The 19,236-nt window shown below is 40.6% G+C and overlaps 1 protein-coding gene across 1 annotated transcript in view; it reads left to right on the top strand.

The window, feature by feature from the left end:
- rbms3 (RNA binding motif, single stranded interacting protein) overlaps positions 1-19,236 on the top strand; it is a 146,879-nt gene that overhangs the window by 45,981 nt on the left and 81,662 nt on the right. The window contains exons 3-4 of the mRNA XM_079625312.1: positions 6,332-6,390; positions 10,456-10,547. Coding sequence (XP_079481438.1) covers positions 6,332-6,390; positions 10,456-10,547 — 151 coding nt within the window. The remainder of the gene's footprint in view (positions 1-6,331; positions 6,391-10,455; positions 10,548-19,236) is intronic.

Below are 19,236 nucleotides of genomic sequence, written 5' to 3'. Positions count from 1 at the left end.
CCTGAGCCGGTGGTGTCTGTTGCAGTTCCTGAGCCGGTGGTGTCTGTTGCAGTTCCTGAGCCGGTGGTGTCTGTTGCAGTTCCTGAGCCGGTGGTGTCTGTTGCAGTTCCTGAGCCGGTGGCGTCTGTTGCAGTTCCTGAGCCGGTGGCGTCTGTTGCAGTTCCTGAGCCGGTGGCGTCTGTTGCAGTTCCTGAGCCGGTGGCGTCTGTTGCAGTTCCTGAGCCGGTGGTGTCTGTTGCAGTTCCTGAGCCGGTGGTGTCTGTTGCAGTTCCTGAGCCGGTGGTGTCTGTTGCAGTTCCTGAGCCGGTGGTGTCTGTTGCAGTTCCTGAGCCGGTGGTGTCTGTTGCAGTTCCTGAGCCGGTGGTGTCTGTTCCAGTTCCTGAGCCGGTGGTGTCTGTTCCAGTTCCTGAGCCAGGGTCTGTCTCTGTTCCGTCTTGGTCTTCACCGCCATGGCCGCCCGAGTGGTCGTCTCCGCCGTGGCCACCCGAGGGGTCTTCACCGCCCTGGCCGCCCGAGGGGTCTTCTCCGCCCTGGCCGCCAGATGGACTGTCGTCTCCGCCCTGGCCGCCAGATGGACTGTCATCTCCGCCCTGGCCGCCTGATGGACTGTCGTCTCCGCCCTGGCCGCCTGATGGACTGTCGTCTCCGCCCTGGCCGCCAGATGGACTGTCGTCTCCGCCCTGGCCGCCAGATGGACTGTCGTCTCCGCCCTGGCCGCCCGATGGACTGTCTGCTTCGCCACGGCCGCCGGTTAGATTGTCATCCCCTGTTCCTGTTCCCCTTCATGGTCCTGGCCCTCCATCCCTCCCCCTGATCCTCCACCATTCTACCTCCCGCCTGGACTCTTGTTTTGCTTGGTTTTTGTGGGTCTTGGAGCGTCTGGTAGCCGCTCCGTAGAGGGGGGGTTATGTCACAGTGTCTGGTTTGTGTATTCCTGGTGTCCACTAGATGTCCTCTTCCCCACGGTGTCATCCACATTCTCACTACATTTCCCATGATCCTGTCTGTCACTTAGTGTTCATTATGTTCAGCTGTTTCTTGTCACCTTAATTAGCCCTTGTGTATATATACCCTGTCAGTTTCAGTGTTTGTCACGGAGTCCTTGTTTAATGTCCCCACACTTCCGTTCCTGTTCCTGTTAATGTCTTGTGTCTTTGGATGGATTACATGGTATTTGACCCCTGCCTGGACTGATCGTGAGTACGGATTACCCATTAAAGAAATATTGCATTTGGATCTCTCTCTCCTGTGTGTGTTCCGTGACACCAACGGTGCAAGCGAGTGTACAAACAAACATCAGATGCATGTAACTTACGCTGCTGAAGTGTCGAGCGGCGTGTCAGATGAGACAGCTGCATTGGTAGCCAATTAAGAGATCCTACACACCCACCTGGATAGAAGTTGAAAGAATGCTGGTTCACATCTCTCGGCACGAGACATCAAACAGTCCGGCATCCGTGGCTGCCGGAGCTCTGGGGAAAATAAAAACACAGATCAGAGTGTGTGACGGCCCTTTGAGAACTGTCATTAGCACTTCACACACTGCAGCTGAAAGCTTCGTACACAAGACGTGTTGTCTTGACGGTGATCAAATCAGCTGGGATCTGCTCCCAGCTTGGGCTGTCACAGCACGTTGAGCCGTGTCGCGATCTTTCAAAAGTGCGTGTGTGGATCTAGAAATATATTTATCTTCATTGAAAGACGTTCTAGGCGTTTTGGTTAACCTCATGTGGTGTTTACAGTTTCTTGTGTTCATGTTGATTTGATTGTGTGTTCTTGTGGGTTGACTAAAGCACTCCGAGGGTTCAGTGTGTGCTGTGTTGGAAAGGGTGGTGGCGTGTGTGTGTCATTTGTGGGCCTCTCTTTTAGACCTGATCTGCTCTGGTCAATGTGGAGAGAAGGTTCCTTCGTCCAGATCACCAGAGTTTGAACACTGTGATCCCACAAACTGGCTGAACTGTGGTCTTTCACTGGAGGTTTTGGTGTGTGTGGTATCAGGAGTCTAATTAAAGCTCTTTGGTAATCTGTTATTGTAAGGGCGTTGTTGCCTCCTTTCTTTCTTTCTTTCTTTCTTTCTTTCTTTCTTTCTTTCTTTCTTTCTTTCTTTCTTTCTTTCTTTCTTTTTTTCTTTCTTTCTTTCTTTCTTTCTTTCTTTCTTTCTTTCTTTCTTTCTTTCTTTCTTTCTTTCTTTCTTTCTTTCTTTCTTTCTTTCTTTCTTTCAGTGATTTTCCGGAATCTGTGCTCGTTCAAACACATCCCGTAACGATCCCGTTAAGATGTGACGTGTAATGTCTCTGCAGCGTCTTAAATTTGCTTCTGTGAAACCACGCTCATGCTTTTTTTTTTCTGATTCGATCATAAATTAGCGCAACATACCGTTTAACTCGGCTTCAGCGTCATCACTACAACACACCCCTTACAGCATTGATTACAGCTTTAGTTCACACAGGGCGCGTTCCGGGACTGATCCCGACAATGTAACTAGGTCCCCATCCCGGGGTCAATGCCGGACTCAATCCCGGAAAATGTTTGCGTTCACTCAGAAGGCACTCTGGCAATTTTATGGCAATTTTCCGGGATCAACGCACTGTGTGAAAGGGGCTTTTCTGACTTGACAACATTTGAGCTCTATGCAGTTTATCTGCTCTCACTGAAAATCAAAATCACATCCAATCGGTGACATCAGCAAAAAGCAAAGACGTTTTATGGTAGCGCTTTTTTAAATTATGATTATGGAATATGCATTAGAAATGTGGTGTAGAAACTAAGTATATAGGTTATTTCTTTAATACACAGCTGTATAGAGCAGGACTTTGGACCAGAGAGATTTCATTGTGGCCAGGCCAACCAATTGCAAACTGTTGAAAATAGAAACCAAACGACCGACAAAGTGCCTTGAAATGCAAACTATACTGTTGTCAGTCATGGCTGATTAGAACAAAAAATCAAGTTAATATGAATGAGATTTATGTAATTTGCAGCTCTGTTGTGTTTGGAATGGCTGGGACATGATGCAATATGCTATTTTTGTCCTTGAGTTATTGAGTATAATCTATTGCTGTAAAATATATTGCTGTATATCATAAAGTAGATTGTTTACTAATATTGTAACATGCGACTTCTCTCACTGTAAACCATTTCGCTCTTTGGCTTGATGTTATGTGAGGTCAAATTCTTGGCACTCCAGACATCCATGAGGGGAACTCCATGCTTGTGGTACTGAAAGTTTTTAGCAAGTAAACACACTTGAATCTTGTTTTTCATCAAAAGTCAGCATCCATAGAAAGTTTTTAAGTTGATCAGCAATAATCTTGAGATGCAACCCATTTAAAAAAAGGGTTCAGCACTTCATTAGGGTGACTGATAATAACACTGGAGATTTGCCAGAATGAATTTTACATATGTGCATACTGTAATGAAATGCATGCAATGCTAATGTGTATATTTGGGAGCTAATGACTATAAGACCACATTAAAGGAATAGTTCCCCAACCAAAAATAATACTCTGTCATAATTGACTTCCTCTCAATTAGTTAATTAGATTTAAAAAATAAATAAATCTCGTTTTGTATTCCACAGAAAAGCATTACATGTGCGTTTGAAATAAGAATAACTTGAGGGTATGTAACTGATGGCAGAACTATTAAGATTTTTAGATTGGGGGGATTTTTATTTTTTTTGTAAAAAAAAACCCACAATTACATTATTGAGCAAGTACATGCATGTCAATTCTCCGTAATGCACTTTTAGCCTGTGTAGAGTAACGTCACATGCCAGCATCAATGCTCTCCGTCAACTTTAAACTACCCTGATGTTCATTGTTTAGTGTGAGAGTGATCAGGACACTTTGCCAGATGTTCTCACAGTGAGCTCCTCCACCTTTGGCTGCAATGTTAGCTGTGTCATCCTGACAAATGATCCGAAAGAACATTACATTAACCAGAAAGTACGGCATTGGGGTCATTAAAGTTTTTGAGGTTTCAACAAAGACTTTCATTTTGTAACTTATAAATCTCAACCACAGACTCCGTCTATTGAACATTTATCCCACCTCAGTAGTTCTCAATGCTCCATTTATCAGCATCTAAACAAACAAAACAAGACTGATTAGGGGGACATTTCACACCCTGCATCCCTTATTGACTGTAGGAGAATGAATCTACGCCTATGTTTGTGAGGCAACCTTCCTGTTCGTGAGTTTCGTGTTAGTGAGGCATCCGTGTGCATGACCGCGGCATGGCACTGGCTTGCGGAAACGTTGCCAGCTATGTTGACTACATTCCTCTCTCAGCTCCACCCCCGACCCACTCACTCATCTGAGACGCCTGTGTTTGTCCAACCACTTGTTTTGCAAGATGAAATGGCAGCAAATCAAGCGTTCGAGTCAAATGGTTCTCATGTGTTTCCCTCACATTGGTCCGCTACATGCTTTCTCCAGCAGAGCTCCGCATTTTCATGTCTTCCACTCTCTGTTATGTGGTTGCTCTCATCCCCCGAGTTTCAACTTTGTTTACTGACAAACCATATTGACGAAAAAAATTCAAACAAAACCAGTATTGTTTCTATAATGAGTCTCTGCAATCCCAGAGTTGTGATTATCCGTTTTTCGCAAAAAAACATCCGCCCACACTTACTCGATGTGTTATGGTGTGAATTGCAGAAGACTTTGTTGATAAATTCACACGAAACCTCGAACGACAATTGTTTTTTCTGCCATCAACCTCGTAGTTCTACAGCGGCTTATGATAATTATTTGTATTTCTTCTGTAAAGCTGTGCGGTTTGTAGGCTTAGAAGGGATATGAGATGAATTAGCTGCCATTTCCCAGACATCAGCGACACAATGCCTCGATGGGACGCCGCTTCTCACGGTGACAGTAAAATGATCTTTCCCTTATTAAACGCCTCCATCCTTATAAAGGTGGGTAATATAGTCTCCCGCTTTTACCTGGAGGTGGGAGCGCATTAAATATTAATTAAAAAAGTCACATCAGGAGCGCCACGGTTATATCAGTCTTCCCAGTCTTCAGGCGGAGACGGAAGCGATAAGTAACTTTATTACCTCCGTCGTGGATGGAAGGGGAGGAATAGGGGAAAAAAGGGACTGCAGAGGGGAAAGGGATTCATTGCAGACACTTTCGTGTTTCTGCGACAAGACAGATTTCGCAATGTGAATAGGGGTTTTGTAGAGTAGAGAGAGAAAAAAGAGAAAGAATATAACAAGAATACAAGAGTAGTCAGTGTTGTGAGCTGAGGTGAAAAAGTGAAAACAAGGGTGGGGATTTTGGTGGTGTAGATTGCTCTGTGATGCTTCCAATGTTTAATTAAATCACTGGGGTTTGAAACTCACATCCTGCGCCCAAAATTAACCTCTCCTTGTTTACGGTGTCCTGTTAAGGAATGTATCGATGTAGATCCTTTCGTGAAGATTTTTAATGAAGCCGAGCTAAACCTTTTTAAACATGCTCTTTGAGTTAGGCTCAAACTTTTTAATTAAGTTCGGAGCAAAGATTACACTTGGGTTTTTCATCAAGTTCAGGCATTTGTATGTCCCAGGGGTTGACTTTTATTAACTAACAAATTTGAACTTTCTTTTTGTCAAATGAAGGTCACTTTAAAACTGTCCCAGACCCCGATGGAAATTCCCAAAATCGACTTAATAAATACATGTTATTGATCTTATTGTGAATGATTCATCCACGTATGTTTAATTTTTATTTTGATCAGACTTTTTGGTGACGAATACTTGACTTTTTCCAATCATTTAGTCCGTTTAAGCCCACATCGCTTCTTTACAATTGACTGTAATCATCGCTGTCCTACATTTCTTTTTGATTATCCATTATACTCGGATGTGCATCACCGTATGGAAGAAATCTGTTTAATTTCGACTTTAAAATATGAAAGACCATCATATTCAATTATTTTCTAAATAACATCATATATTTATACTTATAAACAGTGTCATTGAATATTGACACTGGTTATAACATTCTAAAATGCATTTATTGAGTAATTTCCAATGATGCTGATGTTTTGTCAAATTATGCAAAAGTGTGAAAATATTGCATGCATTAAATAACTATGAAATTAAAATTGGCAAGATCATCCTATTTTATTCTAAAAAAGGTTAAACATTTAATTTCCATTATTCCCACCAGGTAATGTAATCATACACAACGCATCATTTGAGATATGGTGTAAATCAAAATGACTCAAGTGGACCAAAAAGTCCAAAGCAGAGTTTTGCCCACGTTTCATGTAATACATTGACATGTACTTGATGTTCTTTCATTTGAGCTGACCCTGTTGTTCTCTTTGTCCTCTGCAGGTATGGAAAAATAGTGTCAACAAAGGCAATCCTGGACAAAAACACCAACCAGTGTAAAGGTGAGTACCACAGTCAATATCGGTTTGAATTAAAAACACGCTCACAGAGCATTCACAGTCTCACTTAAAATAATCAATAATCCTCATAAAATGACCGCTTTTGAAAGAGTCAGATTAGTCGGGAGATTGTCTGGATGATCTTTAGAGGCGGAAACGTGTTAGCGTGATTGTGGGTGAAGTCTTTACAACCGGATAAGACGTTAGCGTGACTAACAGGGTTAGCCATGGCAAGGAAAAGCACAGGGTTCCTCCTGTGTTGATTTGAAAAGTCCGGGCCTAGTCACGGGGGTTTAAAAATAGCTATGGGGCGAAGGAAGCGTCCGGCTGAAATTGATGATTTAGCAGACAGCCTCTTTTCAGGAAACACTCAGCCAGTGCTGTAAATAAACAGCCTGTCTTCCTACACAATCTGCCAAACTGGCTTCTGCAGGTTTTTCTCCTGTTTTGTGTGTGTACGTATACGTCTCTTTGTCATGCTTTCTCTCTGAAGGCACATCTAATATGTCCGAAAATGCGTATTAATGCCCACATGGGAAGGGGAGGGAGGGGGTGTTTGGGAAGCAGAGGAAACCACTCCAGGCTTTAGAGGACTTCCACTTCCTGGAGTTAACTGCCCTCCTACTCTGCCAGGCTCCTCCACCCTGATGGGCTTCCAGCCAGGACTTATGGGAGCCAAGGATATAAGACAGGAAACGAACAAAAAGATGGATTCGCTTCATTCACGGCTTTGCTGAATCTACTTATGTTTGTTCTGCTTGCTTCTACGCCGTCTTTTTTTCTTTCTCTTTCTTTTTTGCACAGGATATGCAGTATTCATTTCAAAGATATGTTAATTGATTGCAATTACAGGCCTATCTGCCATAGATTAATCCCATATGATGGAGTAAACCATCGAGAGTTGTTTACAATCAAGCTTGTTCGGTCCGTTTGCTTCTGGAGATCATTCGAAAGTTATCAAGCTCCGCAACGTTTTTAATCACTCTTCTTACATGGGTTGTTGGCCGTTCGTTAAACACATGTTTAAATGCATGTTTACTTTGTGTGTTTTGAATTACGCAACTAGACTCGGTAATTATGAACTTGTTTGTGCAGAAAAAGACATTTTCAATTTTAGACAGCTGTTTTTTCCCCTTGTCCGTAATGACAGATGGAGAGAATGACGGTGGTGGGGGTTGTGGGCAACATCGAGGGCGTGTTTGATTTTCTCTTTTACTCAATCACGAGCCTCTCATTAAATGGAGTGAGCGTAAATATTTGCATGTTGTACAACACACCAGCACGCAAACAAGCTCTCTCTTTCACTACCTCGCTTTCCTTTTCTAATTGGAATTATGTGCAGAGGAAGAAGATATTGTGCACAGCTTTTTTTTTTCTCTCAGTCTTGATATCCAAAGGAAAAATACGGAGAGGCAGAAGAAAAGAAAGGAAGAGAATAGGGCCTCTCATTTGAGGCACATTTGTATTTATGGATTTAATTACGTAAAGCTTCCAAAACACTTCCAGGCAAAACCCTCATCTGCGTGATGTCTACACACAAACAGGCTCTTTTTATCTTTTTCACCTCTTTATCAAGCTCCTTTTCAGGCCTTTTCCGGTCCTGGGCGTCACATTGTTAATAGAAATTGATCCCTGCATTCTTCAACTTGAAACCTCTTTCTCAGCCCACTTCCTGATGGCTGCTGTTTAGCTCTCTTGGTCAGTGACCTCAGGAATGCTTGCAGCGATCTCTTAAACCAGAAGTGTTCCTCTCTCTGGATCAAGAACAGTCTACTGGAAATACTTTTTCACACACACGCTCTGTTTTCTTAGGCTTATGAAACATCTGCAGTCTTTGGAACATCTGGATGGCTCTGTTCTCTGCTGTAGAGATCTTTCTCCCTCTCCTTCTCACATCCATGTTTACCGGGAGACTTCAAAGCGGATGGCGTGTTGTTCTATATGTAAGGTGTGTGTGCGTGCGTAAATGAACACATATGTCTGGCATATAGAGCTGTTGGCTTGAACCATTCGCGGGCTCTCCAAAGCTCTGTGCTCTGCCATCTGTGGTTTCGAATGTCAGTCAGGCTTTGAGAGTGTGTGTGTTTAGAGTTTAGAGAGGCTTATGGTGAGAATGCCTCTGCCGAATGAAGACACACTGCCTCAAATGTGCCTCAAATGTACTGAGGGTCTTTAAGAACCTCCGCCACTGCAGTTTTTAATATGATATGTCGTAAAGGAAGTCATGGATCTTCTATCTTGCTTGCTGCCAAAGAAATGTTTGGTTAAAGAGCTGGGTGGCGGAATGGACCCTACTGGAAAAGTAGCCGAGTTTTAAAACATGGTAACTGCTTTCTTGCTGGTCTAAGCCGGCTATTAGCTGGTTTGCCAGGAACCATGTGTGCATATATATATATATATATATATATATATATATATGTCGTATTGAACTTGAACGATTTAATAGCACTTCAATGAATGATAGTGTGATCATGTATTGAAGCACAGCCAAAGGATGACAGAGAAAAAGAAATGCTAGGTAATTGCTTTTTTTTTTTTTTGCAGAAAATAGTATTTTATATTAAATTAACTAACCACGATTTATTTTTAAGAGTTCTTCAATAAAAAAATAAAAAAAGCTATTGAGGGGGAAACGGAAATAAATTGAGGAAATAAATAACAAAACTTTTTTTATTTTTATAATTTTTTTAAATAATTTTAATACTGGTACTTGGAAGTTTACTGAGGCCCCCTAGTGGGCCCTGAACTCCTGATCAATAGCCACTTAATGGTGTGTGTGTGTGTGTGTGTGTGTGTGTGTGTGTGTGTGTGTGTGTGTGTGTGTGTGTGTGTGTGTGTGTGTGTGTGTGTGTGTGTGTGTGTGTGTGTGTGTGTGTGTGTGTGTGTGTGTGTGTGTGTGTGTGTGTGTGTGTGTGTGTGTGTGTGTGTGTGTGTGTGTGTGTGTGTGTGTGTGTGTGTGTGTGTGTGTGTGTGTGTGTGTGTGTGTGTGTGTGTGTGTGTGTGTGTGTGTGTGTGTGTGTGTGTGTGTGTGTGTGTGTGTGTGTGTGTGTGTGTGTGTGTGTGTGTGTGTGTGTGTGTGTGTGTGTGTGTGTGTGTGTGTGTGTGTGTGTGTGTGTGTGTGTGTGTGTGTGTGTGTGTGTGTGTGTGTGTGTGTGTGTGTGTGTGTGTGTGTGTGTGTGTGTGTGTGTGTGTGTGTGTGTGTGTGTGTGTGTGTGTGTGTGTGTGTGTGTGTGTGTGTGTGTGTGTGTGTGTGTGTGTGTGTGTGTGTGTGTGTGTGTGTGTGTGTGTGTGTGTGTGTGTGTGTGTGTGTGTGTGTGTGTGTGTGTGTGTGTGTGTGTGTGTGTGTGTGTGTGTAGTTCGTCATTTGGGATGCAACGATTTAGTCCAGTTTTGTTAACTGGATCAACAGATTCATTGAATCAAATTTGAAAAATGCTCAAGAACTGAGCGTGACAATACGAGCAGTGATTTACTGCTTAACTTTTGATCTGTTCACCAGACAAAGCTATCGTATGATTTTAAAGACTTGGAATATAGTGCATGAATTATAGTTTTTCTCTTTTATTATATTTAAAAGAGTGGCCAAACTGGCCATTGTACAATATATGCAAAACATCCACTTTTTGCATTCCACAAAGAAAATCATATGAATTGGGAATGAAGTAAATGTGATTACATAATAATAGAATGTTCATCTTTGGCTGAACTCTTCCTTTAAGCTGGAATTTCCAGCAGGGGTGAGGTCAGGCTGAATCCTTCTCTGTCCTGTTACTGAGGAAATAGTTGACAAGCTTGAGCCTTGAACAAAATGGCCGTTTCCTGTCTCCCCAAGCACACACACAGACACAAGCGGCTGTGCTCAAACATGCAGACTCTCTTGTGTCGCCACGATCAGCATGATAAGACAAACAACAGAGCGCTCTTGTTTTGACCCATGAATTTTGAATCTGATAAATGTGTCCGATAAGGTCTGATTAATGTCTGATAAAGAATTCTTCAGTTTATGTGTCTTATAATGTGTATACATATCTCTTATCTCACTCTTACTCTGTACGTGTGTTTGTGTAGGATATGGCTTTGTGGATTTCGACAGTCCGGCGGCGGCGCAGAAAGCTGTAGCGTCCCTGAAGGCCAGTGGCGTGCAGGCACAGATGGCAAAGGTAAGCTAGGCTAAACCAGGTGCACAGTGGCATCTTTCTAGCATCAAGTCTTTTTTCCCAGCAGCGTGAGAAATATTGCGTGAAACGACACAATCACCATCCCATAACTTTAATGTTTAATATACAGTTATGTGGAGCAGAATTTGTACCAATGAAATGTCATTGTGAGCGGAGCTACCCATTACGCCATGAGGAATAAAGAATCGTGTTAGGAAATTGTGTTAGATTGAACCAATACTGCTAATGAGAGAAAGCTAAATGATCAAAAAAACTGTCTGGTTTGATGGTTTTAGAGGGGTTGCCAGCTAGACCAGTTTAAACCAGCTAAGACTTGTGAACCACCTTAGGCTGGTTTAAAAAAAAAAAATCAGCAGAAAGGAATTAGGATATCATGTATTTTGCTACTATATTTCTGATTATGGTGTCACTGATGATGATAATGATTATAGAGAAGATTATGACAGGTGTGATGGTGAATAAGTATAGGTATGATTCTCTGGAAGTGGTGGAAATGGACTCATGTAGCTTGATGTCCAGTGTGTGCATTCAGATGCACGCACAGTTGTTTAAAGCATCTGTCCTCTAATATTCATAAGCTTGCGGTCTGTCAGGATGCAGATGGTTTGTGTATCTGTGTATCCCATTTACATGCATGCCTGTCAGAGCTCTCTGCAACGCAGCAGGCCTCATATGAAACAGACAGGTCATCTTACAGGGAGGAGAGGGAGCAGGGAGTGAAAGAGAGAAAGATAGTGTTTTAGCTCATGTTTGCATGATTCCTGTGGTCAGAGTAATATAATTTACCATTTAAATTGAACTCAATTAACAGCCTTTGTTGCTTAAGGTCAATTACCACAGAAAATAATTTCGACATAAAAAAAAAAGGTTGAAGTTAGTTCAACACACTTATGCTACAAATACTTTCGATTGAGCTTAACCCTGGCTGTGTATTTTTAGTGTGGTCAGCTTACAGGCTGAAACTGTTTCAGCAACAGTAAAAGGAGCAGTTAAAGGTGCAGTATGTAGTATTGACAGCTAGCGATTGAAATGGGTACTGCAGCACAAATTCAAAATATTTGAGAGAGCAGTTTGCCCCGACACGTCCTCAGACTCGATGCACACTAGGGGTGTAAATCGGACTGTTCATCACGATACAATATGATACCGATTCTCTCAGCCAGCGATACGATATTTGCTGATACCGCAAAACATTCTGCGATACGATTCGATTCAGGGCTATATCGATTGATTTAGAGATTATATGCCAAGTTTGCTCTGCAGCAGCAGCGTAGCAGATCTATTCCGCCAAGAATAAATACATTACCATTACCAATATCTATTACCGTTACCATGCCAATCTCACAGAGAGTTGCCATGACAGAAATGCATTCATACCACTGATATAATCTTATGTTTTACGTGAATGTTATGTGTATGGTATGTGAATTTGTATAGTGTATAAGCATAAAGGATGTTGATTTTACTTTTTCTTTTTTATTATTTTACTGGAGACAGCAAGGAAGCTCTATTTTTTTTAGCAAGACTGTTATTTGAGTCTAATTTTAGCTGGAAATTTGAAATTGATGAGTTTTATGAAGAAGAATAATTTGATTAGCTTAAATAGTGATTGGTTTGTAGAATAAGCCAATCAGCAATGTTCCCGCCCACCAGCACCCGCTTCATTAAAAAACAGTCAGAGCTGATGCTCCATTTATTTTCTCTCTGTGTGAATATGAATTTCATGGAAATAGCTGTGTAATCTAAACATCCAAAGTTATTTTCAAATTGAATTTTCACCGTGCTGTGCTGTTTTTAGTGGAATTCAAGAAGAACAGAATGAACCGCTCAGTCCTTCCTTGGTTGAAGAAACCGAAACTAAACTGTTATTCAGAGGAATTTACGCTGCAGAAGACGGCCACATACGTCTTTTTAACAATGAGAGAAGGGCAATTAAAAGAACTAAATCGCTTGGCTTAAGGCTCATTAAATTAAACAGGAATGCAATCGAAGAGTTTCCCTCTGCCCTATTAAACCTGTTTTCATTAAGAATTCTCTCACTTTAACAGTGCCTCTGAGCAACACAACTAGCCTCTTAAACTTATTTCACCAGTGTATCAACCTTCTCCTGTGCTGGTTGCTGCCTATTGTGGAGAATGTCTACAAGGTCAAAATGTGATTCATGGGTGTTGCAGAGAGCAATGGAAGGATATGAAAGGACGTATTCATGAGAATTCAAGATACGAAGATGCAAACAAACCCATCTAGTGTTAATGTTCACCTTTAGATATTCAAAGAATATTACAAATGTAATATTTCGCAATGAAATGTACCTCAGAGGATTGTAGAATACTTTAGTGTTGAAATATTTATGGGACAGGAACGTGCATTAATGCCACAGAGTGATGTGAATTGAAATGGTGTATGCTAATCTAAGAAAATATATGGCTCCTGTAAACGGACAGTATAAAAATCTGTCTCCAGAAAATGTTATTTTATAAGTCTCTGTTGATTCATTGAAGAAGAAAAAAAGCAATATACTGGCTTTATATTATCAACTGTGCTGGTTATAGGAAAATTGACAGGTTTACGTTAGTTTACAAAAAAATGTGTAACGCTACATTCCTTTTAAAATAATGTAAAGGTTATTATAAATAATTATTATTGTATGTATATATATATATATATATATTCAATGAATATCAATATATATATATGTCTCAAGTCAGTTTAAGGAACATTTACTTTTTTTCGTTTTTCATTACATCGTTATGTGGATGCTATTCAAACTTCTAGTCCTTTCTGCGCTTGTTTGTTGTGCTGGTCCTGCTGTGACATTCTTATTGTGTCTGATTTTCTCTAAATTAACAACGTCTCTTAGCACTTATAATAAAGAAAAGTAAAGACTTTTATTTCTCACGTTTAAACAAACAAAACTAGTTTGCTTCAAGCAGAGAATTTGTTTGGCAGGAATGCGTTATAATTATGATGCCATAATGAGGTGCTAGTATGTAATGCTGTAATTGTGAGGAGATTAATTATTCATGAGGCAGTATTTATGTAAATTGCTACACATACGTTAACTGTACAACTGGTACAAGGGGGAAGCAGAGAAAGTGTGTGCGTGTGTGTGAATTGTTCGAGTTGTTGCCTGCAGACATGTCCTTCACATCTGAACATCTCCACATACACTTTGTGTTTCCACATGCCTGCTGGTGATGCATGTTTGTATGTATTTCCCAAGAGAGGACTTTGCTTTGAGTTTCCACCCTGTGTAAACTCATTTTTGCCGGAATCTTTCTACGAATAGCGAATGGAATAGAATCATCATGTAAATGTCAAATGTTCTCAGAGTCTCCGGTTGAGGGCTCTTTGTTTGAGTGCTATTGGTGTGTTGTATTGTTTTCTGAAATTTCTTCTTCTCGTGATGGACAAGGAACAAATGAAAGAAAGGAGAATAAAAGGATCAAAGACACTGTGTGGCCTACTTTGTCATCACTGGGAAAAATTCAGAGTTGCCATTTAGACAGATTGTACCTGGATTCTAGAAAGTCTGAGATTTTCTTTTTTTTTTTTTTATGTGTGTGTATAACACTGTTTGGACTGGGTTGGTTTTCTAAATGACATTTGCATTACAAGTTTTGATTTCATGTTTGGTTTCAGGTTCTAGACGTGTGCATCATGAAACCCATTAAAACAAAACCTTGTGTAATTATAACATTATGCATATATAATGAAGGAAAGGAAGTGATTTTAAGCTTGTACCTGTTGTGGCCATTCTGAGCAGTTTGAGTGATTGAACTGCTTCTTGATTTAATTTTCTTTTTTTACATAGGATGGGATGACATCAGTGTTTGAAACATCATTTTGAGTGACTGGAGGTCTAAATACATAATGAAGCTGCACAAGGCAGTGCTGTGTTCAACTAATGTCAAAATAATGAGGAGAATCATTGTGAAAATAATATACCGTAATCACAGACGTTCCTCACTGGGTAGGATTAGATTTCTCAGAGGAGTTAGCTGAAAAAATGCAGGTATTTCCTTTTTTTATTATTTAAAAAATACATTTGTATGAGGAAAACTCAGACATGCTTAAATCAGATAGGATTAAATTACAATCACAAAGTATATCTCCGTAGAACACAAACTTACCTAACTTTTCTCAGCGAGGAGTCTGAATAGGGCTTATGTGTGTTTATTTTACGCTGTCACACCATCAGTATTGGCCTCAGCTTCTCCAGAATGACATATTTATAAAATGCAATTAGGGAACATCCTAAGTAGTTTATCGTACAATAGTCGAGAATAATCGTTTCACCATGCGTGCGTAAATAACAGAAACTAAGACACAAGTACGAATGCAGAAAAGTACTGAAAAGAGAGAACAAGAATACAAGCAAATATGTACCTTGTTGTAATAGAACTATCAGGTGGCATTTACCGCCGTGGACGGGAAGGAACATGGACCTGAGTGTGCCATTCCAGCGGCTATCCTGAGCATCAGCTCAGAGCTTTGAATATGTAAATGCAAGGCTAGTCTTTTGGTGTTGTGTGATGAGGCTATAAAAATGTAAATTAAAATTTGCGCTTGATTCGAATCAATACTTGAAACGTTAGCATTAGCATTTTAAAATGTAATGTTAGTAATCTTTTATTGATAGCGCAGTCATCTTTCAGTAATTTAACAACTCTAGATGGCCAGACTGTCCTCATTAGCATTACATTATGTAACTGTTGGATTAAACTAGTCTGTCTGAATGGGTATGTGAGAGTTCAGTTGGTCCTTGGCTTTTTATGAGCAGCAGCAAAGTGGTAATATTACAGGTTTTGCTGCACCTTTGGCTTCCATTATGATTTCTTTCCCCGGGCCATCTGAATAACTGTGAACGTTCAGATAATATTGTGAGGGTGTGTGTGTGTGTGTCTGCGTGCAAGTGAAGGTCTTTTCTTTTTATGCCTGTGAAGAGATTTGCATTGTGTGCACGAGTGTGTATTTACATGTCTTTGCAAACTGTAATTGTATTACCTTCATGACTTAGTAGCATTGCTTTCTTGAAGCATATTCTCATGCTTGAAATGGTTTTGTTTTTAATATAGCCATATAGCAGGAGGCGGAAAAACTTCCCTCAGGGTATTATATGAGGGGAAGTGTGGTAAATGCTCTCATTCTTCTCCGTTCTCAATTTTGCGTGTGTCACGGCGTTCCGGTGACGCTAAATGAGGGTGAATAATTGCTCCTTAAAGAAGGCGGCCTTTCCATCCTCACGGACACCTCGTATGAATAAACCAGTGCAACAACTTCAAATTGAAGTTAAATTGTTTCCCCTTTTCTGTCTGCTGTGAGTGGACTATTCATTTCTTCACGTAACCTCAGCGGTTTCCACATTCATGTTTTCGTTCTGCCCGAAAAGTTGCAGGGAAAAGCGTTCCCTGCAGTAGAAGGTACTCGTAATAACCTAACCAAGGTCAGGTTGGTAATTAGAGTGTGTGTGTGTGTGTGTGTGTGTGTGTGTGTGTGTGTGTGTGTGTGTGTGTGTGTGTGTGTGTGTGTGTGTGTGTGTGTGTGTGTGTGTGTGTGTGTGTGTGTGTGTGTGTGTGTGTGTGTGTGTGTGTGTGTGTGTGTGTGTGTGTGTGTGTGTGTGTGTGTGTGTGTGTGTGTGTGTGTGTGTGTGTGTGTGTGTGTGTGTGTGTGTGTGTGTGTGTGTGTGTGTGTGTGTGTGTGTGTGTGTGTGTGTGTGTGTGTGTGTGTGTGTGTGTGTGTGTGTGTGTGTGTGTGTGTGTGTGTGTGTGTGTGTGTGTGTGTGTGTGTGTGTGTGTTTGCCAGTCCCCATCACACCTTAAGCCCAGACGTGAATTACGCTGTGGGAGTCTGAGCTGCACCTGTCGCAAAGATTCCTACTGCTGGGTGACTGGCAGGTCTTCCATACACACACGCACGCACAGAGACAAATTTACGTCTAGCCTGAGTGTTAGGGAACCTTGGAGCACACTAGTTTAGCTGAATTGCCTGAATCCAGCTTTTTCCTGCAAAGCTTTATTTTTTTCATCCAGTTACTCTATTAAACTCGACTTTTATTCCTTTCTGTAGAAAATGAGTGGTGCTTGCCCAGGGAACAAACACTGCAATGATGCTAGGCTGTTTGCTAAAGCCGGGCTCAGACTATGGGAGTTTCAGGCCGATTTATGCCCGACATTAAGAGAATAAACCCCTCCAGGGCATCAGTCGGTTCCGATGTTCAGCCCAGATTGTGAGATGGAGACGGAAGTGACGAAACTTTTGAAATGGCAGCCGCAAAACAAAAAGCAGCTGTGCTAGTCCGGTGGACAACGGAGATGGAAGAACTGCTGCTCGAGATGTGGCAACAACACAGCTGCCTTTATAATCGCTCCTCATATAACGTCTATAGCAGGTTGCCGCGACACAGTATCCATTTTGTTTACATCCTTTTCCCTGTGAGATCACGTGAGGTGCTAAATCTGGCATGATAATCTTAAGAATGTCTTTTAGTGTTTGATGAGCCAAGATTTTCAAATCTTGTGGTGTGTGCAGGTTTGAGATTATTTGAAAAAAGAAGATCTGTAAAGATTCTACTTGGGTACATAATGCAACCAGATTTCACTACCGGTTAAGATTTAAAAACTCCTGTAGTCTGAGCACGGTTTAAGGTGTTGTGGGGGTTGCTAGTCCTGTGTATTAAAATTAATAACAATTCTTATGATAATATTCAGCAATGTTATGACTGATGTCTGTGTATATGTGTGTGTATGTGTGTGTGTGTGTGTGTATATATATATATATATATATATATATATATATATATATATATATATATATATATATATACCCTCATAATGAATTATAATGGATTATAGATATAATACAATATATTCTAATGTATTAGAAACACTAATAATTGAATTACCAAAATTTTTTCTTTTAGAAAATTGCTAAATTAATTAAAAATTTTCATTTTCATACTCTACATTTTAATGCTTATATATTTACAGTATATATATATAATACACACACACACACACACACACACACTCACACACTAATATATTGTGGATAGGTTGCTTCTAGCTGATCAAAAGTTAGAGGAGCATCAAGGGCTTTTTGCCTTTTTTCAACATTTGCCAGATGAAAACTTTAAGTTTGATTTTCTTGATAAGTATAGCACACCTCTCCTCGACAAGCTGCAAGATTTGAGTTATCATTTATGATTGTAGCAGTGCACAATCATGTAACGGTGCAGGCTGAAGCTTAATACTTTAAAAGGACCCGTACTCTATATAATAGCGGAAGTTGCAGTGATGCTTGCCTTTTAAAATCTTGTAGAATGTAAAATCTTTCATTTATTATTGCATTTGATGGTTCTAACATCATAGTCATGTTTATTTAGCCTGCTATGTGAACGCCTTCTTATTTGTTAGAGTTCGATATTCTCAGGGGATATCAAATGCCAAGCCAAAGACAAAGAAGCTGTATTAAGTCTTTATACAAGCGAATTACCTTTTGTAGTTGCTTAGCAAAGCATAGTGCAGAACTTCCTAACTGTTCTCAGTACAAGTCACTCACCAGGCTAAAAATGGATGAGATGAAAAATGTAATGTTCGTCTTTTCCCTAAGTGTACATACTTTATGTATAATAAAGGCAAACCACTGAAATCCAACACCGTGTCATGTTTAAAAATCCAACAACCATCGCTTCGAGATTATTCTTCTCGTTATGGGGCCGGAAAGAGTGTGGGGGGGGGGGGGGAGAGAAAAAGGAAAAAAGTGATTGCTCTTTGTCTTCCACCATTGACATCAAATTCCCATTTCCTAAATGTTCTGTGAAGTGTGTTTCCCTCTCCATGGGCTCGCCGTCTCTGTGTGTGTGCTGCGTTGTGTTCTTGCCGTTCGGTTTTGGTGTGGGCCCACAGTGATTGAAAACAGATGCCTTGTTTTTTTGTAGTTGTCTCGCCAGGGAAAGTAATGGACAAAGCAGAACACAGGACAGCGAAAGCATAAACGAGATCTATTGCGACACAACGAAATGGGCTCGGGAAGCAATAAGCACCAGGCACATTCCGGTTATATAAAATGGTGGCTTCTCACTCCCTTTCACTCACAGATGATTTGTATAACATAATGCGCCTTCCTCTTGCCTATGATACTGCGGCGGAAAACAAAACAAAAAAAAAACAAAAAACAGGCACACCGGTAGAGTCCAATATGAAATTGATCCATGAAAGCCTGTTGCCAATGTCTTGTTCTCAGGGTTTTGTAACTCAAAGCTTTATAAGGGTTCTGGGATCTGGACTATGTTTCAGAGGAACTCTCGCTGTTTTGTTTGTCTTTATTTGGAACCAATTTTTTTGTTTAGTAGTTTTTTGTTATTATAGGTTGACTAAACCAAAATGATCTATCCAAACATCCCTAATGTGTGGTCTGCATATACTTTGTTGTTCTCGATAGTGTTTCTTGTGTGCGGTTTACCTGCAGAAGTTTGGAATACTGCATATAGTGTACTCTGCATACTGAGTAAACAGCATACTACTTTTTGGATCATGTTATGTAATGATTTACATTTCAGACACGTAGTAGTATACATAATTTTACCACAAGACCTTGCTGTTTCATATTTACTCTTATATGCTCACTAAGGCTGCATTTATTTGTTAAATATATAATAATAACAATTTTC

The sequence above is a fragment of the Phoxinus phoxinus genome (assembly GCF_949152265.1).
Source record: "Phoxinus phoxinus genome assembly, chromosome: 10".
NCBI classification, from domain to species: domain Eukaryota; kingdom Metazoa; phylum Chordata; class Actinopteri; order Cypriniformes; family Leuciscidae; genus Phoxinus; species Phoxinus phoxinus.
The sequence above is the reverse complement of the archived record's forward strand: the minus strand, read 5'-3'. Positions and strand labels throughout refer to the sequence as shown.